Here is a 22,844-nt window from a genome sequence, read left to right as displayed (position 1 = left end):
AGCGTCTTGTTGTTTTTGCCTCTGAGAAGGCCAGTCCAGCTGGCTCTGCAAGCTTTGGGACAATGCTGGCTCTGCCATCCATTTCTGTTGGCACATGAGGATGACGGAAGTTTGTGCCACCTTTGTGCCTTCCTATCCAACTGCATGTAGGTTCTACGGATCCACGGTCAGTGCCAGGGATCCCAACTTTCACTGGCCGGCTTACAGAGCGAGCAGTTGTGGTCACTGATCCCAGTCCGCAGCCCCACCTTCGTCCTTCGAAAGTCTGTTCCTGCCACATCCCCAGGACCCTTTTCATCTTAGTTGAAATATCTCAAGGATCTGGTTTGAAGAAGCCTTCTACCTTTCTACCTCTGCCATCAGAATGTCACTGCCTCTCCAGCTACTTTTCTGGTCATTCTCTCTCTCACACTCCAGATTTCCACCTTCCCCTCTTCTTAAGACCCACAGTCTGACTTCTTCCATTTGCTCCGCAGTGACCACTTACTCGGATCATCACAGGTCTTCCTATGACGCAGCCAAGTAGGTTGGGCTTTCCTCTTTCTCTGACCTGCAGTGTACAGGATTCTTCCGTTCTCTGCTGGAAACTTTCTTCTGTTCCAGCAAATTCTTCAGGCTTTCTGCATTCCTCTCTGACCACTTCTTGGTTTCCTTGGCTGGCCCATTACCCCAAATGCCATCTGATGATAAGTGAACAATTTTATCTTTCAATGCTATTGTTGAGCAATCAACACTTTTAATCTTGGTATAGCTTCGGTTTTGGCAAAATAGTAGTATTTTTAAATAATATTTGAATATTTCTATATTTGTCTTTATTTATTTATTTATTTGTGGTTTTTTGAGGTAGAGTCTCACTCTAGTCCAGGCTGACCTGGAATTCACTATGTGTCTCAGGGTGATCTTGAACTCACAACGATCCTCCTACCTCTCTCTCCTGAGTGCTGGGATTAAAGGCATGCACCACCATGCCCAGTTTTGTCTTTATTTATTTATTTTTTTAATGAGTGAGGATTCAAATGGAAGTCACTTAACATTGGGAATAAGAAGTAGGGGGCTCAATGATAGACTGGAGACAGGCAAAACAAATTATTTCATAAGTGAAAAAAATCATGGCTCTCTTATCTCTCAAGAATGTTCATTGGTACTGGGAAAATGGCTCAATGGATAAAGTGCTTGCTGGGAAAGTGTGAGGACTTGAGTTTGGATCCTGAACACCATGTTTCTGTTATTCCCAGCTGGGGAGACAGAGATAGGAGGGTCTCCTGGGCTTTCTAGCTAACTTATGTAGCCCAATCGATGAGCTCTTAAGTTTAGTGGAAGACCTTGTATCAAAAAGTAACGTGGAGAATGACTGAGGAAGACACCTGATGTTGATCCCTGGCATCCACACACACATGAACTTGCACATACATGTAGCCTACAAGCATACACTCCACACACATGTTAAAAAGACTAAATATGTTCAACTGTGACAAAAATATTCCAAGCCTTGTGCAGAATGCTGGGCACATAGATTAAATGCTGGACCAAAGATTAAATATCAGAGACATGGTCTAATTCTGGAAAATTTAATACTTCTGAATATACTGATTTCCTTCACACATAATACTTCCCATTTCTCAGCACGGCAGTGTTGGATGTGATGTTTTCATTGAAGTTTTGGCTTTCACACTGAAGCAAGCAGATGGTTTCTGGAGAGTGAATGAGGAGTTGGAGATGCAGTCGGTTTCTCACTCGGCATTCAGTCTCCAGTGTGAGACTTGATAGAGAGGACACGTTCCAGCCTCACAGCTAAGATTCCCACTCCTTCACTATAAAGTGCATCCCAGGACTTTGTCTCTTTAACAAGTACCCCTGAGGATCGCTTTGGCCTGTGGTGACAGAGCCCCTTTTTGTCCACTCTGTATTAGAGAGAAATAGAAAGGTTCCTCACCCAAGACAGGAAGGCCCAAGATCCGAAATGAGTGAAGGGAAGGAAGTGGCAAAACTGCTTGAGGGAAAAAACTTTATTTCAGACCCTGGCTTTCAGCATCGTCTTTAACATAGGAAGCCCTGTGTCTGTCAGACAGGAAGTTCGAGAAGGGTGCAGGTAAACTAATGAAAAAACGACCAGCACAAAAAAGGCTGTGGCTTTAGGGTGAGTGATCCTCCCCAGTGACAGCAGCAAACTTGTCCTGCCTCGGATTTGCATGGACAAGAAATACTAGGGGAACACTTGCTGAGAAGAGTTACGGAGGCTTCCTGCATCTTTAATGCGGATAGTGCAGTTCCCTTCTCATCGCTGACCCCAAGCCACTGATGGGAGGCAGGGGTCATTCTGGCTAACAGACGTAGTGGAAGGTCCACGGTGGCAGGAGCAAAGAGGCTGGGCATCATCTGCTGGACAACGTCAGGTGGACAACAGCTCCAAGACACTTTGCCAACTGACACTGGCAAACTGAGAGTTGATAGACTTCAAGGTCCTCCTCCAGTGACACACCTCTTTCCGCAAAGCTCGGGCTCCAAAACTGCTGCCAGCAGGGTACCTAGCATTCATAACACCGAGTTTGTGGGGGACACCTAGTGCAAACCATCACAGGGGTCTATACTAGGTGCCAGGCACTCCGATGGGCATTTTGACATGCCTGATCTCATCTAATGTATTTTATTATGGGAAAAGAGAATATTTGCACCACCATGCCTTTAATCCCAGGACGCAGGAGGTAAGAGGATCACCATGAGTTCGAGGCCACCCTCAGAATATATAGTGAGTTACAGGTCAGTCTGAACTAGAGTGTCACCCAACTTCAAAAAACAAAACAAAAAAAAAAAAAAAAGACAAGAAAAGAAAGGAAAAGTAAACATTTGCCTGAAGTATGTAGTACCAGAAGTTGTTACATTCTAACTTCTTGGTAAGTATTTCAGCATACATGTGTATGTGTAGAATATATATATACACTATATATTTATATATATTAATATATATTATATATATATATATATTTATATATATATATATATGCCATATATATATGGCATATATTTCAAATTTATGAAGTAGTACCAGTTTGTGTTCTACACTAAGTTCCAATACCAGGCTTATTTGGGGTTAATTATGATCAATATTAGAATATTACTGGTTCTAATGAGCATGAATAGGGTTTTGGGGAAAGATGGGTCCTCACATACCTGATGGTTGCAGGGCACTTGAGCATATGATGGGGTGGTTTTCAAGCTGGCAGTGCAAACTTACCTGCAAATATGGCACTATATCTCTGTTTCCAATTGTCTCTACAGGCACTAAAATTCAAAATATTAGTCAAAAATAAGAAAATAGGGACCCTCATGGAAACGCGTGCAAGGAAAGGTTCTGATAAGCACGGCCTTGTGGGTGAGTGGGAGGAAGAGGTACTGGAAGCAGAAGAGGAGGAAGAGGAATGGAAAGAACCAGAATCGCGTGACAGCTTTCTGTTGAAAATCAAGCAGGAAAAGGATACAGAGACCCAAAAGTCACTGGGAATAGTGCTTTTCAGGAAAAAGGTGAGGTCATCTTTGGTAGAAATCTTACAAGTGGTCCAATTATTTTTCTGATTTCTTTGTGGCAGAGAGTTGAAAACCTTCCTAAGAGGAGAAGTGTTTTTCCTCCTTTTGCAACAAGTCTCATAATTAAATTTTACTTTGAAAAAAGTTGGCAGTGAGTAAGAAAAGCTATCTCTCTTCCTGTCAGGATTCACTCAGATAGTTTCACTCCTAGTTGACAATATTACATGCTCTCACGTGCTCTGTGCAGAGTTCGAAAGAAACGGAGATCACATCACTTCTTGCTTTAGTGGAGACAGAAACAATGACTTTCCATATATACACATGGTATGTATCTGTGCATTGGTGTGTTAAAAGGAGACACGTTAACGTGAATGTGACAATGCAGCTGGTTTAAATAGTTGGAAATTAACTGGTCTATGGGTGAAAGGTTCAGGGAAAGGAATTCTAGTTCATGTTGTGTCTCAAGAACGGTACACAGGGACTTTCTCCAGTCTTTGCCCCCACTTTCTTCATGTGGGGCAAAGCTGGTGCAAAAATTTAGCTTTATGCCCTCTCAGTATGACATCCTTATCTGTCTCTTAAGAAAGCACAGGGATGTTTTATATACCTAGTATCTGGTTAGGTGTGCAGCTCTGGATCCATTACTGATGCAGAGATTATGATCAGCTCTGATGAACCAGTTTGATTCTTTTTATTTTATTAGTTTTAAAAATTATTGTTGCTTTGAGGCAGGTTCTCACTCTTGAGTAGGCTGACCTGAAACTCACTTTATCCTAGACTGGACTTCAACTCCCACAATCCTTTTGCTTCAACAGCTTGAGTGCTGGGATTAAAGGCCCGACCACCATACCCACCCTGCCTCACTAGTGATTCTAATTTGAACACATTGGTGTGGTATTTGTCTAGGAATGTATCCATTTTGTCTAGATTTTGCACTTATTTGGAGTATAAGTCTTCACAATATTCCCTAATAATCCTTTGGATGTCATTGGAATCTGTTGTAATGTCCCTGTTTTCATCCATAATTTTATTCATTTGGGTCTTCTCTCTCTCTTTCTTTCTTTCTTTGGTTCTTTTGGTTAGGGGTTTGCCAATCTTGTTTAGTTTTTCTTTTTTTTTCCAAAGAATTAGCTTTCCCTTTGGTTCATTTTGTGTATAATTCTGTATTTCATTAACTTCTGCTCTTGTCTTTATTACTTCCTGCCATCTACTTCCTTTGAGCCAGAGATCATTACATTACATGAAGTAAGCACACCGGGAGATACACACCTTGCATTTTCTTTTTCATATGGGAATCGAGAGTTAAGTACATTTCCGTACCTGTGTATCTCTGTAGAGAATGTAAGTTGGAAGAGGCCTGAGTGGGGAGGGCATCATCCACGGTAATGGACTGCACGGCATGAAAGCTGAAGAGAGGAGAGACGAGCTGGCTGGAGGGAGCGGTCCAGCAAACGTTGGGGAGGGACAGGGAAGGGCGGGGAAGAGGGAGCAGTTCAAGGAGAAAGGGCAGGGCTGGAGAGATGGCTTAGCGGTTCAGCGCTTGCCTGTGAAGCCTAAGGACCCCGGTTCGAGGCTCGGTTCCCCAGGTCCCACGTTAGCCAGATGCACAAGGGGGCGCACGCGTCTGGAGTTCGTTTGCAGAGGCTGGAAGCCCTGGCGCGCCCATCCTCTCTCTGTCCCTCTATCTGTCTTTCTCTCTGTGTCTGTCGCTCTCAAATAAATAAATAAAAAATGAACAAAAAAAATATTTAAAAAAAAAAGAAAGGGCAGTGATGTGTATGTATGCTGTAAGGAAACCTATTGCTTTGGGCAATCACTTAACTTATTTATTATTAACTAAAAGAAATCCATGGGACATACATTAGCCAAGGTTGCTTTCCTGGTCCTCCTCAAGGCCGGAGCTTAGTGAAGTGCGGAGCAGGAGATGTGGCGATGCGGAAGACCGAAAGCTTACATCAGAGAAGTTATTCTGCAGTGTTGGATCAAGCTGGAAATATGGCTAAAATTCATAAACTTGCAAGATTTGTTAACATAAGCTAACATCTTTTGCAAAAATAAATAGCAATTGTTCTCAATATTTATATTAATAGGGATTTTAAACTTATATAAGGTAGCTCATATTGTCATTAAGTATAGTCATCAAAGATGGTTACATTGACTTAATCTTATTTTGATAAGCTTATGAAAAGAATTTAAATGAACATTTAAAAGCATATTTTCTTTAGTAGAAAAAGAAATTTTCCAGTGATTAGTGTAAAAATGTGAAATTATTGCATTTTATTTTTAGACCAGGAAGTTAAAAATAGCTATGGCTCTATCTGACCTTGTCATTTACACGAAGGCTGAAAAATTCAGAAATTTTCAGCACTCAAGACTGTATCAGCAATTTAATGAGAATAACTCTATCGGGGAGTCACAAGCCCGAAAACTTTCCAAAATGAGAGGTAAATTCTTATGATTCAAACTGACCAAGTGTTGAAGTCAGCTCAGTTCCCTGCTAAGGTGTTGACCTGGGTCACTGATATTTGTGAAATGTATTGTTCTCATAACATTTCAATGTCTTTAACACAATTTAGCAAGGGGTTGTGGGTTGCAAGGAACATGGTCTTACTTCGTGGAACTTTCGTGTTACTTGCCTTCTCTGCAGTCACAGCAAGTCGACTGAGAATGTCCAGTGTCTACGCTCCTTTGGGTGGGCGGTGATGGGCAGTTTCTACTGAAGAGCAGTGAGTGACCGGGTGCATAGGCAGGCTGAACATGGCAGCCTCCCAGGGTCAGATGTAATTATGAGGAGACTGCTGCCTGGGGGCATGCATGTTCCCAAGGGCTGCAGCTGACAGCAAGACAAAGGGCAGGGCTGAGGCAGGAAGGAGTGAGTGGGAAGCTGAAGGTCAGTGAGGATGGAGACAGGGCTGACTTTTGGATCCAACAGGCATTGAAGAGGTAGAGTTAAGTAGACTTGGAGGCTCTATATGTAAGAAGTAGGTGGGATACAGAGGGCAGGATTGGCACCCCACTGGGCTGCCTGCTGGCTTGGCAGAGTGCGTGGCCAACACACCCCTTCAGAGCCAACACTTGCCCCTGCAACATCTAGCTGCCCTCTGACGCTGAATCCAATGGGTCTCTTCTGCTTGGTAATGCCTCTGAGATGAAATGAGACCGAGGAAAGAGAATGGGAAGTAGACCCTTCCATCTGCTTTTCATAGAGTAGGGAATATCCCAGACTGAAAAGAATGTATCAGTAACAGGTCATTCTCAAAATGCTTTTATAAAATGCCAACAGTCTACCATCATGTACAGAAACAATACTACAGGAAAACCAGTACCAGAACTGAGCGAGGATGCTGTTGGGAAGGGCAGACAGCCTTGTTGGTTAACCTCGCTGCGGAAACCACTGACACCCCAATGGTTTTCCACAATCCTGTAGCCCACACTCTTAAACTGCTTATTAGGAAAGACCGTGGGCATTTCTATGACCTTTAAAAAGAACAAAAACCAAAATAAATCAGTTCAGTAGGTCTAGATGACAGGTAAGATAATAGAATAAGGCAGAGTTAGTTGTGTCAAGAGGAATGAAATGGCATGGGGTAGAACAGAGGCGTGAAACGGCGAGATGCTCGCATGAGCGTGTGCTTGTGCGTTTGTTGTGTTTCTTACTGTAAGGTAAATCTGCTTGACTAACTTGTCTCTATTCCCCAAAATACTGGGTAACTTTTGTGGCTCTATGAGAACAAGACTTCCGGCATAGCAAGAGTAGTTACGGGTCTCTCAACTTCAGGATATGAAAGACATGCAAACATAGGTAGAGATAAGGAGACATAAAAAACGAACACCACCAGCTTTGGAGAGAGCATTCGCCTCGTGCTGAAAGTTGAGAATACTAAATGGCTACACTGGCAAACGTTTAACTGCAAAGACACCTAGCAGGCTTACGACCACACAATATACACCAATAAAGTAATGTGGCTGATGGAGAGGTAATGATCCTCCCATCCTAATTTACAGAGAATTACAGTTTCTAAGAGAATAAACAACATGATTTGAAAATTAGCATATAGATAGAAAAGAATGGAAGGAATATATATATATGTATATACACACACATATTCATCAGTGACTCTTAATTGATTAGATTAAATGCAATTTTATTTTTCATTTCCTCATATTTTTATTTATTTATTTATTTATTTTTTATTAGAGTCAGAGAGAGAGGGAAAGAGAGAGAGAGAATGGGCATGCCAGGGCTTCCAGCCACTGAAAACGAACTCCAGACTCGTGTGTCCCCTTGTGTGTATCTGGCTAACATGGTTCCTGGGGAATTGAACCTGGGTCCTTTGGCTTTACAGGCAAGCACCTTAACCACTAAGACATCCCTCTAGCCCAAAGCTAAGCCATCCCTCAAGTCTGACATCCTCATATTTCTAAACTGAACATGAAGTACATTTGTAATAGCAAATCATATTTAAGTGTTCAAGGTAACTCTATAAATCACAAAAATCACATTTTGTTACAGAACTATGCTAGCTACTTTTCTCATTGCTGTGAACACATGTTTTACAAGAAGCAAGTTAAGAGAGGAAGGATTTATTCAGGCTTGTAGTTTCAGAAGACAAAGTTCACGGCCAGGAAGGCCTGGTGGCATATGACTTCATTGTGGCCAGAGCATGTGGAAGTGACTTGCTGACATTTCTGGATCAGGAAGCAGGAACGATGGATGCTGGAGTCTAGCTGGGTTTCTCTTTCTTCCTTTTTTATTGAGTCTAACACCCCAGCTCCAGGGGCAGTGCTATCCACGTCCGGGGTGTCTGTCTTCAGTCAACTGTCTCTGGAAACATAGCCTCAGACACACCCAACAGTGTTCTCCAGCAACGCGCTGCAGTCTCTTAATATAATTAAGTTGACAACCAAAATGACTCATCACAGGGACTATTGGCACTGTCCAGGAGGATATTACTTCATTGACAGGAAGCACTGGAGCCCAGAGCATATGCTTTGTGCCCAAGGACCAACTTTGTTTTAGGACTGGAGGAGAGAACATGATCACCTGTGCCTATTTATACATGAGTGATTTCAAAATAATTCTCTCAAGGAGCATGCACTCTTTAAAAAGTTGATGTACTTAGCAGTAATTTTTAAATCGACAATGCTTCTTAAAGGATATTATTTAGGAAGCTGTGGGGAGATGGCTCAGCAATTAAAGTGAACTTGTTTCTCAAACCTACCAATCCAAGAAACACATACGTGCACACGCGCGCGCACACACACACACACACACACATTTTTCCCATGATGGGACACAGTATTATCAGCAGTGGTTGTGGGAACAGGTTATGCCTAGTGAAAGAAGAAACATAAGATCTGTGTTTAAAAATCTAAGAGAAGCATGCAGAAACATACAGAACACATATAGAGCATACACGTGTATGTTTGTGTGCACATATATGTATATATATGCGTATATACATATACACATAGATATAGTACAAGTATGTAGGTGTCTCAGTCAGGAGAAAGCAGAGATAAAAGCAGCGGGAGGCAGTGAGACTTTCAGAGGAGGATTATAACAAAGGTTGGATGAATTTGGAAGGAAGGTACTGGGGTATGGAACTGGGAACTGAAGAAGACAACTTGAGGAGCCCTTTGATCCTACAAACCTGTAGCATTTTCAGTCAATTAATTTAACTAGAATTCTGTAGTTTCATGTGATTTACATGTGAATCCATCTTTATGCAGAAAACAAAGTTAAAAAATCAGTAAAAATACTACTCTTGTTTTTAAAAAATGAACATAAGTTATTTTGAAATTTTATATATTCTCATATTAAAGTGGAAGTAACTTTGATGTGCAAAAATGAAGGTGACATATACTATGAACATACGTTTATAAAATTCATTCTTTTATGCATTACAAATTTATTTCCAAGGTGATATAGATCAGTGTTATTGATACAACTGTAGAATTATCCAATGCATAAGGAATATAGAGAAGTTGTTGCTTATCATTCATTACAAATCTTTCACAGTGTTCTATTTTATATTTTTTAGTTCATGAGTTTCTCTTTCACACCAAGAAGTTCATTACCAGAGTATATCCCAAAATGACAAGAGCAGACTCTTCCAATTTTAATCCTCAAGAATTTTGGAATCTAGGCTGTCAAATGGGTATGTTATATGGGATCATGCATTATTCGCAAAAGTAAGTTGAAATGAGTTAACTGTATGAATTAATGGAAAACGCATTGTCTTCCTATAAAGAGCTTTTGGCACTGAGGATGGAAGGCCAGATATTAATGGTAAATCACTGGTCTCAAAAATTGAAGTTTTTCCTGCACATATTGGAGAAGGTCAGTAGAGGTGTGGAGATAGGGACCAGGAGGCTAAATTCAGTCATCTCATGGCTATTACAAGATTCCAGGCCTGAGAAGAGGGGCAGAGGGCTGTGAGGGAAGTGGGGGCCTGGGGAAGACAGCTAGGTACATAGGGGCTATTTACCACTCTTTATTGAGGAGCTTCCATATTTCAATGATGAGAGCTCTGCTTGTTTCTGCCTTTTTCTTTAAGTGACAAATTTATCTCTTGGACCTGGACATTTGTCATATAGTTGAGGTCTTCTTGGCCTGTATTTAAATATTTTCTTGCCTTTGAAATTCATTGACTGGTACCTGGTGCATACATTGCTTTGCTGTAACCTATACTGCGTGCCATTTTGGATTTCCTTTTCCAACACTGTGAAGTAACCTGGTGTGTTAGTGCAAGCCTATCATCCCGGCCCTCAAGAGGTGGAGTTACATAGTGAGTTTGAAGTTACCCTGGGCTACATGAGACTATCTTAAAAATACAAACAAAAATAACAGCAATAACCAAACATACATAGAAACTTAATTTATTAATTCAATGCTACAACTCACAAATCCATGTAAATGTAGACATGGAAGGAAGACATGGTTAAAAGCCATGAATTCAAAGGCTAAAATATTCATTGATCATGTAGAGATAGGTTCTCAGTGATTAGGTTTCAGCTAGTCATTGAACTGACTTTTAAAAAGTATCCTCTTTATTTTCTGACAATCTCAAAATATTCCTTTCTCACAGTGGCCTTAAATTTCCAGACCCCTGGACTGCCCATGGACTTGCAAAATGGCAAATTTTTGGATAATGGTGGTGCTGGATATATTTTGAAGCCATACTTCCTAAGAGACATGGCATCAAACTATAACCCAAGTGAAACATCAGCAGACAGCCTTCCTGTCACACTTTCAATAAGGGTAAGATTAATGATGTGTTCTTTCATTTTTCTGGTTATTATCAACTAGACAGTGTATGTTAATATTTTGAATTCCATTGGGTTTCTTTAATACCTTTTAAATTTCTATTAATCTTTCCAGGTTTGATAAGTGAGTGGTATCTTAGCATCTTTTTGCATCTGTAAAATGCCTTTCTATTGCATTTTCACATGAATGATTTCCTGCCTGTGAGTACAAATATTGAGGCTAAAACCTTTTTCTCTGTAAGATCTATTCATATTTTTCTCTGAGTCTCACCATTTAATGTGGGTGTAGGGAGGTCTGAGTTCAGCCCACTGATGACCTTGTGGGCAAGCTGTTTTTTGTTCTTTAACTTTAAAGAATTTTACAAGGAAATTCTAGGATCTATTTTCCCTTCATTAATCTCTTATGCTTTTGTAGTTTAAGATTCCCCCTTATGTCTCTGAACTTTGATTGCATATAAAGAAAAGATGTGCATTCACTTTTCTTCCATATATGCCGTCCATGTCAATTTGAGTTTAGAATTTTCCCTTTTCTGCCATTTTTTGGTATAGCTCTTAACATTTGTTCTTTACATTGATGGTTCCAAAATCTGTATTTGATCTTATTCTTCATTACTTTAATGGAGTTGTGAAGCTTTTCTCTGCCATTTTCGGTCCCTCCAATTGCTAGTTACCTCGTGCTTCTTTTGCATTTCTGTCTGTGTTCCCAGCAGTGCCTTTTCACCTCACTCCTGCCTTGTGAGTTCATCTTTCAGTTTCTACTTCATTGCATCATCTCAGTGAGAGCCAAAGCAGCTGTGACCGTTCAAGACCTCATTCTTTCTCTAGAACTTCAGGATTTCTTTACTTCTTATTCAGTTAAAGTAGTTTTATTATTTATTTGAGTGAATGAGAAAGAGGGTGGGAGAGTGGAGAGAGAGAGAGAGAGAGAAAGAGAGAGAGAGAGAGAGAGAGAGAGAGAGAGAGAGAGAGAGAGAGGACACACACTACGGCTTCTTGGCTTTTTGTGGATACTGGGGAGTTGAACTGGGGCTAGCAGGTTTTGTAAGGAAGCGCTTTCAATTGTTGAGCCATCTCGCCAGCCATTATTTACTTTTTAAAATGTCACCATATCTTTTGAAACACTCTAGTTGATTTTTTTCCCTCTAGACTGTAATTGTAGGATTTGTTTGCCATCAGATTGGGTAGATATAGTCTCCTTGGTGACTCTATCTAACCACTTGTTCCTACAACCACACAAACCACCTCAGATGCTCTTCTGGAATTTGGACCAGGGCTCTTAGCGCCACTTCGTGCCACAGTATATCTGCTTAGGACGTTAGAGAGACGGTCTCTGGGGCTCTGCTGCTCTTTACCTGATCCTTGCTACCTGGCTGCAGCGCGTGGAACTCCGGAATCCACAGAGCATGTGTCTCCTGGTGGCAAGTCAGCATTCCCTAAGATTGGGAAGCCTACCTTCACCTTCTTCAGGCCCTCACCACTTAGTCCCCGGTAGGAATAGGAGGTTTTCTGAGCAGCCTTCCAGACATGAACATGGAAAACAGAGAGCAGGAAAGATGCGCAGGTGGAAAGGGTCCAGGCTGCGGCAGGAAAACGTGCAGCCAAGGCCAGGGCTGTCTTTGCTCCAGGTTGCCAAGGATCCAGTGACGTTACACCCATTAAAATGTATTTTGCTAGTTGGCACATTCTGGGATTTGGTGAAGTTTATTGACCACTGAGCTTCTTTCATAAGGTAATTATAGTTTTGGCATCCTATCTGTAGTTTTTGGCAAGTGTGCTTGCCTGTGTGCACGCACTGCTTGTATTTGTGTGTGTAGAGTATGTATGACGTGACGTGTGTGTGTGTGTGTGTGTGTGTGTGTGCATGCTCTGTGCTATGCATGTATGTTTGCACATGTGACAGCTCTGTGCACAAACATGCAAAATACCAGTTGTCTTCCTCTTTTCGTTAATTGGCTTATCTTTCACTCAACCCAGAGCTGTCATTTTATATTTATTTATTTTAAAATAATTTTACTTTTATGTATTTATTTGAGAGAGAAAGAGGGGGGAGAGAGAGAGAGAGAGAATAGTTGTGTGTGCCAGGGTCTCCAGCCACTGCAGACGAGCTCCAGACACATGCACCACCTTGTGCCTCTGGCTTTTGTGATTCTTGAGGAATCGATCTGGGGTCCTTTGGTTTTGCAGACCAGTGTCTTCACTGCTAAGCCATCTCTCCAGCCCTAGAGCCGCCATTCTCACCATGTTCTTTGGAGTCAGCCAGCTCTAGAGATTCTCTAGTCTCCATCTCCTGCAAAACGGGTGCGTGACCATGCCCAGCTATTTATGTGGGCATTTGGGGGATGGAATCTGGGTGTACCCAGACCCGCGTGCTTGTGCACCAGTACTTTTCACCACCAAGCCATCTCCCTAGCTCTTTTATTTTTTTGTTTATTTTTATTTCTTTATTTGAGAGCGACAGAAAGAGTCAGATAGAGAGACAATGAATGGGCGCGCCAGAGCCTCCAGCCACTGAAAACGAACTCCAGACGCGTGCGCCCCTTTGTGCATCTGGCTAATGTGGGTCCTGGGGAATCAAGCCTCGAACCGGGGTCCTTAGGCTTCACAGGCAAGCGCTTAACCGCTAAGTCATCTCTCCAGCCCCCAGCACTTTAAAAATAGTCGATTTAGAGATAAGAGGTGAAGTAGCGTCAGTAAGATTCCTTCCAGACACACTCACCTCCCTCTGTGCTCCTGAGGCTGTACCCGCTCTTTCCTACTCCCATCTATCAGGGGACTCCGCCTTACCCTCAGTGATGCGCTCCTCTTTCCCCACTTCTTCCTCAAATATTCACAGCACCTAAAGCGTTCACCTCACCCTTATTCTGAACTAGACATGCCCTTGGGGTTCTCCTATGGCACATGCCTGGGTTAACCACCGACAATGCTCAAATCTTGAGTCTGACCTCAGCTTTTGACACCGAGGCTTGTTTTAAATAATTGACTCCATATCCATGACTCTTTAAATGAGCATTCCGTCAAGCTTATGCAGTTAAAACCTGGACGTCCCTTCCTAGTCAGCCTACCTTTTACATATGACGTTGCTACGTTAACGAAGGGTGCCACTCTCCTCAGCTCAGTCTGGGAGCCCGGAGCCATCCTGGTGTTTACGCAGCTCCCTCGCTCCCCGTGCCATTCGTTTTGAAATTCTGCTGATTCCAGTCCTCCATGCCTTCCTTGTCCATTCTCTCATTTGAACTCGGCCACTGTTCTAGCTCAGGAATTAACAACCCATCACCAGGTCTCGTTGGGCTTGCTAAGGGATGTCAGGTCTAACTATTCTTTCTCAACTTGCCCAGAGACAACTTGTTACAATGCTAATTTTATGAGTACTGATTTCTCTCTACTGGTTACATCCCCAGTAAGACATTGGCTTATGTCTCTATCCATCACGCCTCACTGCTTTTAGCCAGAACCTTTTTCTATAGCCATACAGAATTACAGTCCTTCTCTGATCATGATACGCTCCATGCCTTGTATAACCTCCCTTTTCACTGTCTTTTTCTTCATCCACTCATTTGCTTGTTGAATCATGACTCATTTTTTTAAGACTTAAAAAAAAATCACTTCTTTCTAGAAGCTTTCTTTTTTAATTTTTATTTTTTAAAATTTTTCTTTATTTATGAGATAGAGAGAGAGAAATGGGCATGCCAGGGCATCCAACTACTGCAAATAAACCCCAGACGTGTGCGCCACCTTGTGCATCTGGCTTATGTGGGTTCCTGGGGAATTGAACCTGGGCCCCTTGACTTTGCAGGCAAGCACCACAACTGCTAAGCCATCTCTCCAGCCCTGGAAGCTTTCTTTACACTGCTCTTCTTTTGGGTCTTAGAGTTGTCCTGTCTTTGCATTACATCCTATGTCCATTCATGTTATGGCATTTCTCACACTCTGTTATGATCATTTATTTACCTATTACTTATTCTTACATCCCAGTCATCTGAGGAATTTTTTTTTTGTTTTTTTTTTTTTTGTTTTTTCGAGGTAAGGTCTCACTCTAGCCCAGGCTGACCTGGAATTCACTATGGAGTCTCAGGGTGGCCTTGAACTCATGGCGATCCTCCTACCTCTGCCTCCTGAGTGCTGGGATTAAAGGCGTGCACCACCACGCCCAGCGATCTGAGGATTCTTTAAGGACAAAAAAAAAATGTTTGTTTGAGCCTATTTACAGAGTCTGACATACACTATAAGCTCAAGCACATGGAAGTTAAGTGAGTGATGGGTGTCTGTTTCGTGCTGAGAATAGAACGGGGGCATGTGTGCTCTCTTGTTGGAAAGGAAGGCTGAGGCGGCTCCTGAGCACAGCGCTTGCCAATGCCCGTGTTTGTTTCTGAGGAGTCTTGTGGAGAGGTGTTAACTGGCTAAGATTTCAATTGCAGGATTAATGAATTTTCTAGACAGCTACTACCATGGCCACATGATTGATTATTCTAAGGAAACTTATGTTTATTTTAGGACTTAGATCATGGAGAGTGTGACTTGGGAATCAGAGGACTGTGTTTTAGTGTAAGCTTTTTTCATGTCCCCCATGAAAGCTATCAACCTCCAGTTTTTCCTGTTACCTGCAAACTAAGAGCATTACTCTAGTTCTGTTACTTTCAGGCCTACAGAAACCATGGGATCATTGTCGACGTTAAAGACATCAGGCTTAGGCCAGTGGATGGAAGTGTAACTGCGTGGTACCACGTCCTTTCCTGCCACACAGGCCTATGGCAGCTTTGTAAATTAGAGTTGATAAATTATTTGACTGTGACTCCCCAAATTATCTTTCAATTTCACAGTGAATTATGTCTTATATAAATTCGGCTTTGGGGACTGGAAAGGTGGCCTAGTAGTTAGGGTACTTGACTATAAAGCCTAATGACCTGGGCTCAATTCCCCAGTACCCACTTAAAGCCATATGCACAAACTGGCACATGCATCTGTAGTTTGTTTATAGTGGCTGGAGAGCCTAATTTGCTCATTTATTCCCCCTTCTCTTTTTTCTTTAAAAAAATATATATATAGTTATATGTATATATAATATATATATAAAATTTTGTAGTTATATATATATTTTTAAATTTTTTGTTTATTTTTATTTATTTGAGAGTGACAGACAAAGAGGAGGAGAGAGAGAATGAGAGAGAGAGATAGAGAGAGAGAAAATGGGCGCGCCAAGTCCTCCAGCCATTGCAAATGAACTCCAGGTGCGTGTGCCCCCATCTGGCTAACATGGGCCCTGGGGAATCGAGCCTCAGACTGGGGTCCTTAAGCTTCACAGGCAAGTGCTTAACCACTAAGCCATCTCTCCAGCCCTAGTTTGTATTTTTTAAATTTTGGTATATGATACACCAAAGCTGAGCTATTTATGTTTTGGTAAAGCTCTATAGTTAGCAGAGTTGATAGTTATCTTGTGTTTACCAATGTTTGGCAACAGTGTAGTATATATCAATAACTAATATCCTTCCTAAATATGCCAATGTCTAAGACTGCTCATTGCCTGATGCCCATTGGATATGGATTCCCATAATGTATAGGGTTATAAGAGGAAAAATGAGAGGAAAAATTAGTAGATTTTCTTTTCTTTATTCTTCAATTTTTAATCCCACTTTCTTCTTTTGTCTTTCCCTTAAACGTAATTACTTACATAGAAGTATAATCATCTTCAGAGATTATAATACTCCAATTTTTATAACTGTAATTTTATCACATAACAATGACTTCTTACGTTAGAGATACCTCAAATATTTTGTGTTAATTTTGTCCTAAAATTTAAACATTTTTTGCTTCCATAAATAGCCTAAATAAAAATATAATTAGTGACTTTGTTAAGCTTTTTTTTTCGTTTTTGGCTTCTTGAAGTAGGGTGTCATTCTAGCCCAGGCTCTCTTGGAATTCACTATGTAGTTTCAGGGTGGCCTTGAACTCTTGACCCTCCTATCTGTGCCTCTGAAGTGCTGGGATTAAAGGTATGTGCCACCATGCCTGGCTTGTTAAGCATGTTTTTAATGCTCAGTCCTTTACATATATATAATTGATTTTTATCACACTCAGGTCACTTATCACGATAGTATTGACAAAGATGAAAAAATGCCAAATTTCATAAATTAGCAAAACCTAAATTCTTTCAGAGATACTATGATAAAAACTATATGATGTAATTTTTTAAAATTTTTGAGAATACTCATATTTCTCTGAATTTTTTGGTATATGAAATAAGAATATAAGGACAGTGGTGTTAGAGTAAATCCAGCCTACATTATAGTTAAAAAAAGGTCATCATAACAAATACTTTTTAAATTAGAAGTAAAGGCTAAGAAGTCATAAGCTTATGGACATTGTAGGCTTGAAACACATTTAGAGACCGAACATTTAAGTCATATTCTTGGTGTTTGTCTCCTTGAAGGTGAAAAAAAAGGTTTTAATTTTAAAAATTGTATGATTTGTCAGTTTTTTTTTGTAGGAACTGACTTAAAGCCCATCAAGTTTCCGGAATATGTCTTTTGATTTTGAAGTCATGGGTAGGTACAGCTTAGCGTCCGACTAAGTACTCTTGCTCTGTGTTTGCGCAGCTCATCAGTGGAATCCAGTTGCCTGTTAACACATCGCCCAGTAGAGCAGACACACTGGTGATCATCGAAGTTTATGGCGTCCCAAACGATCACACAAAACAGCAGACTCGTGTCATCAAAAGAAACGGTGAGCTCCTCACATAGCTTAGTGAACTTCTTCCTGGATTCTTCTCACATTAAATAGTTTTTATGTGTATTAATTATTCAGAAAGCAAAAGTTTTGCATGGTGTTCAAGATTTTTCAAATGTCTGCAGCAAACACAATTTGGTAAAGATGATAATGACAGATGTAGATGTATTTTCAAATGACAGATGCAAACATTTACCTGACCTACAAAATTATTAGTTTTCTTTTTAACTTCCTTTGCAGTTTTGACAGCTGCAGTTCTCTTTAGCTTCTGTGTTGGAGGAAAATCTCTTGATTGTTCAGCATTTTGACCTTAGTGTTTGAGTTGTTTAGATGGAAACTCTGTGGCTTCTCTCTCCAATTTAGGGAAAATAGAAATGGGATGTTACAATATTTAGATACATCTAATCTGGGTATGGTGGCGCACACTTTTAATCCCAGCACTTGGAAGGCAGAGGTAGGAGGATCACTGTTAGTTCACGGCCACCCTGAGACTACACAGTGAACTCCAGGCAGCCTGGCCTAGAGCAAGACCCTGCTTTGAAAAACAAAAACAAAAGAAAATAATAAAAATAATTGAAAAACAATATTTAGATACATTATTCAGTCATTTTTGCTATGTGGGAGGTACTGGATTGCAAGAAGTGATTTTAGTAAGATTTTTAGCATCCCAGCATCTGGAGACATTTGATGTACTGCATTCTCATTTCTTCTGCAAGAGTGAAACCACTAAGGCAGTATAGAAGAGGATTAAGCTCCTGGAGTCAACTCCCAGTCAGGATCACCTTGGAGGAGACTTTGGACCGGAGCCTCGAGTGTGAAATCCTTCTTGGATGGATATTCCCACAGTGGATTCATTTCAGAGTCTTGAAATATGCTTCAGACTAAATTGCGCTGGCAGACCAGCCATTCATATTTTGCATGATAATTTCTAACTCTGTCCACAGTCTGTTTCTTTTACGTCTCCAAACACTTCCCCAGCATGGTCTCTAGTGCAAAAAGGATGGAATAAAAACAGATTCAGAACACTGGCGCTACAGCTTTCCATACATGGGATCCAGGATATTGGTGCTAATTTGCCGGCTCATTTGGCATGCTTTAAAGGTGAAGTCACATTAAAATGCCAGTTAGAGTACCTGAATTTGTCTCCTTCCAACCCAAGTCATCATGACAAAGTATATTGAACTTTAATATTTTCAAAGTGGCCCTTACAATGGCCTGTTCTAGGGTCTTAGTGATGTGTCTGAGTTTAATGGGAGGACCTCTGAGGAAATTCAATTTAGTTGGTAAAATTTGGGCTCCTGCTTTGCTAGAAGCTGGATGCTCTTATAAACATCAGAAGACTTAAAATCTGTTTATTAAATGTACTGTTATAGATGTTCTAGTTAACTCTATTATAGATAATTTGTGGTTTAGTATGCAAAGTGATGGGCAAGGTGAATGATTATGATGGAGAAGTAGCAGTGCTTCAGGAGAATATAAACACTTGTGTGGAAGGGGCTCTTGGGGAATGTGTAGACTTTTTTTTTTTTTGTGCCACAGATTGGGGACAAGAACATTAAGGGGAAAAAGGACAATATAAATCTAAACATGAAGGCACAGGTAAAAGGTACTAGGGAAAAGCCAAAGAGCTCAAGGTGAGTGGAATATATGGTGTTTAAGAAAGATTAGTAAAAGATCAAGTGGTAATGCTATCTTGGAGGTCGTCAAGGAAAACTATGTCATGTTGAGCTCTCAGGGATCTCTCTGCAGAAAATGGATACAGTTAAGACTTCTTAAGAGGAATATAGTGCAGAACCTTTGAAAGATTGTTTTTTTCAGATAAGACAGGAAGGTATGAGAGAGCTATAAGAAATACAGAGCGGTCAGGGCATGATTTCAATGGTCATGTGATGTAGGAGTCCAGTTGTACAGAAGACAGTGCCATCCAGAAAAGAATGAGAGACACTGGACAGGAGTAAACATCAACGGAGGTAGGCGCGAGGGGTGTGACCCTTGCAGGGTAATGATAGTGACATCAGAGATAGAAGTGTCTGAGACAGAAAGGGTCATATTCAGATGAAGCGTAGTTAATTCTTCAGTTCTGATTGTGTCTTGAAAACTACATCAATCATGATCAAATTTCATATCCTGGATCACTTTTTTTAACTTCAAAAACTAAGTTAAGATTCTCACCTATGGTACACAACTGTGCAAAATTAAATGTGAATGAGAGAGATGGATAGACACAGAGAAATATGTAGAGATCTGGAGATCCGGAGGAAGGAATGGGATACAAAGGATGTGTATGACGACGTAATGTTAGAGGAGGTCAGTTAAATCAGTACGAGAATTGTCCACAGGTGTTCTGCAGTGTCCGTACAACCTTGTCTCAGAGTCTGTTACTAATGTCTGCATATTAATCTCTTCTGAGGCCAAAGCCATTAATTCAGCATGAGTCAATCAATTCACTGTTTGCATGGGTGTAAACCACCCCTTGGGCTTTCGTGATGAAGGTACCCTTGTAAGGGCAAGGGGCACTGTGCAAACCAGAGATGTTAGTACAATTAGTCACATCTCCTTAAACACTCCTAAAAGAACAAAACTGTTGACATAACACGGGCAGTTTTGCCTTTGTGCCTGGATGTATGCTACTTGTCGCTGAGTCTAAGAAAAACATGTCTTTGATCTGGATGTGAGCATCTTGATCTCATTAAATTATGATCTAGGTTTTGGATGACTTGGGTCATATGTTGAAACAATCTAGATTTCTTGCTGGGGTGATGTTGGTTGCTTGGAAAGATTTATTTTACTAGAACACTAAATTATTCATCAGCCTTGGGCTTTGGAATAATCACTCGTAAAAAGAAAGATGAAGAGCTCACTGATAGGGCTGGAGAAAATGTTGCATAAATAATGTAAATAAAATAACCTTGGAGCACTCATCTACTTTTCAGTCCCATAAGCATGGAAAGCTTCCCGTAATATGATCTGGAATAGAAAACTAAAGCTACTTCCTCTTCCTCATGTCTCCCTTTCTTTGCGAAGGAAACTTCAGTCATATTTCAGAATGATTCAGAGTTTCTACTTTGACTTGGGGTGGCCCTGCCTAAATCTCTGCCTGAGCATTTTGTGGCCCTCCTGTGAAACCCTGCTAAGTATGTTAGTGGGTTTTCTCACCTGTAAATGGAGACAGTACTAATCCTGAGGGGGCTGTGAGAACCAGAGAAGATTTAGGGAAAGCTTTTAGAACCTTGGCCTAGCAGTAGTAAACACCCAATGCTGTTATTGTTATGATAACTTATTCATCCCATTGTGTGCAGTAAATGTGTGAGTCTTGTAAGATTTGGGCTATTTGTTGTTACTAAAGCCTTAAAAGAAAGTTGGAGAGCCATTTTTATTTGTTTTTTCCCTAGAGAAAGTAGCTATAATGTTTCTGTGTCCATTCCTTTCTATTACAGCTTTTAGTCCCAAATGGAATGAAACATTCACATTCATTATTCAAGTGCCAGAACTGGCATTGATCCGTTTTGTTGTTGAAAATCAAGGTTTAATAGCAGGAAATGAATTTCTTGGGCAATACACTTTACCAGTTCTCTGCATGAACAAAGGTAATTCTTTTAAAAGTAAGGTAATTGTATTAACATTTATCTATATATTGTCTTTATCAAAGGCACACTTCGGTTATACCAAATGTGGAAATACCTCCACCCACAAGAGTCAGATGTCTGAAAAATTACGTAGTCACACGTGTTTTCTTCTGTGGGATGGAAGACATGTTGCTCTGATGTGGAAGAGTGGAAGGGGTCTTGGGGATGTGGGCTTGCTGGGAGCGCTAGGCAAACAGTATGTGCCATTCTTCACATGGCTCCTGGGTCTGTTTCAGTGGAGGGTCCTCATGAACCACAAATGAAGGGCATGGATGAAAAAGAACAGGGACTCATTCTTCCTGCCTGAGCACAAGGCCCCAGGAGCTATACCCTTTCTCGAGGCCTTCTTGAGCTGCAAACAAGGTGCATGGTCACTTACCCAGGTGGTTTACTCTTGGCTACCAATGGCCTGTCTGAACATGCTTGCTTTCCTATTGCCAATTGAGGTGTGTGCCTGGAGAACAGGCCCTGTCTGGTGCAAAAGGATGGTGGCTAATCTTGGGTGCCACTGTCCTGGGGAGGAGAAGCCAGAGCTGTATGCTTATCATTGGCCACACAGCATCCTGGAAGCCAGAGCAGAAACTGTAACTATTTAATTTGCATGGAAAATTCACATACAAGGTTGGATTGCAATTCTACAGTTGTAGTTGTAGCCTTTTTTTTTTTTTTTTTCGAGGTAGGGTCTCAGTCTAGCTCAGGCTGACCTGGCATTTACAATGTAGTCTCAGGGTGGCCTCGAACTCATAGCATGGCGATCCTCCTACCTCTGCCTCCTGGCTGCTGGGGTTAAAGGCATGTGCCACAATGCCTGGCCGGTTTTTTAATTTTTTTTAAACACATAGTGGAATTGTCTTCTTTCTCAGGAGCACTGTTGAGGCCACCACTGATGAGTTTATTCTTATTTGTAATTAGACATTCTTCATTTTTACAGGTTACCGCCGTGTTCCTCTACTTTCCAAAACAGGTGAGAGCCTCGAACCCTCTTCTCTGTTTATTTATGTTTGGTACATCAGAGAATGACTAAACGGACCAGACACATCATTAACTGCACATCACAATAAAGCAATCGAAATGAATATCCATACCTATTCTTTTATTGCAACTGTAAAGCCAAATAACTACTTAATAAAATGGCAAAATGCAGCGCATTCACCTTCATGAAGAACAACCTTGGAAAAGAAGAGACGCTACGTGGCCCTGACTGGCATCTTCTAGCTCGGCTGCTCCTGCGCTTTAGCCATCAAGGTTGCTTTTGGAACTTGCTGCATATCATTTTTAATGAGCAGGATTTATAAGCTTTTAAAAATATGTCTGGTTGTATAAGACACGTTGGCAAATATTTAGCAGCATAAAAGATGTGCAACCTCAGAGTGTTTTAACTTCTCAATACCCACTGCTACATATTTTTTTGGGGGGGGAAGCAATGAGATTGTTAGGATCTTTGTGCCCTTTTCTATCCTAGAGAGTAATGAGCTCCTGAATTCTCAGGGTGGCTCTTAGATGACATGTGCTAGATTTGGAACCCTATAATTATAGAGACATTTTCATAAGTGCATATGAAATTGATTTGCATACACACTGTATGCAGATTCCATATCTAGCAAAGCAATCTATTATGTAGACTTACATACTTGGATCTTGAATTAATTTGAAATATTTCTGAATTTGTCCTAAATGGACCTAAAAGACCATCTCTTGGGCAGAGAT

General features: G+C 40.9%; 1 protein-coding gene across 1 annotated transcript in view; it reads left to right on the top strand.

Moving 5' to 3' along the window:
• Plcz1 (phospholipase C zeta 1) overlaps positions 1 to 22,157 on the top strand; it is a 57,062-nt gene extending 34,905 nt beyond the window's left edge. The window contains exons 7-13 of the mRNA XM_045139559.1: positions 3,277 to 3,524; positions 5,815 to 5,966; positions 9,567 to 9,683; positions 10,614 to 10,786; positions 17,382 to 17,508; positions 20,949 to 21,098; positions 22,069 to 22,157. Coding sequence (XP_044995494.1) covers positions 3,277 to 3,524; positions 5,815 to 5,966; positions 9,567 to 9,683; positions 10,614 to 10,786; positions 17,382 to 17,508; positions 20,949 to 21,098; positions 22,069 to 22,157 — 1,056 coding nt within the window. The remainder of the gene's footprint in view (positions 1 to 3,276; positions 3,525 to 5,814; positions 5,967 to 9,566; positions 9,684 to 10,613; positions 10,787 to 17,381; positions 17,509 to 20,948; positions 21,099 to 22,068) is intronic.
• The last annotated feature ends 687 nt before the right edge of the window (positions 22,158 to 22,844 follow it).

Source organism: Jaculus jaculus, chromosome 22, assembly GCF_020740685.1.
Source record: "Jaculus jaculus isolate mJacJac1 chromosome 22, mJacJac1.mat.Y.cur, whole genome shotgun sequence".
In the NCBI taxonomy this organism is placed as follows: domain Eukaryota; kingdom Metazoa; phylum Chordata; class Mammalia; order Rodentia; family Dipodidae; genus Jaculus; species Jaculus jaculus.
Note: the sequence above shows the minus strand (reverse complement) of the source record. Positions and strands in the feature narration are given on the sequence as shown.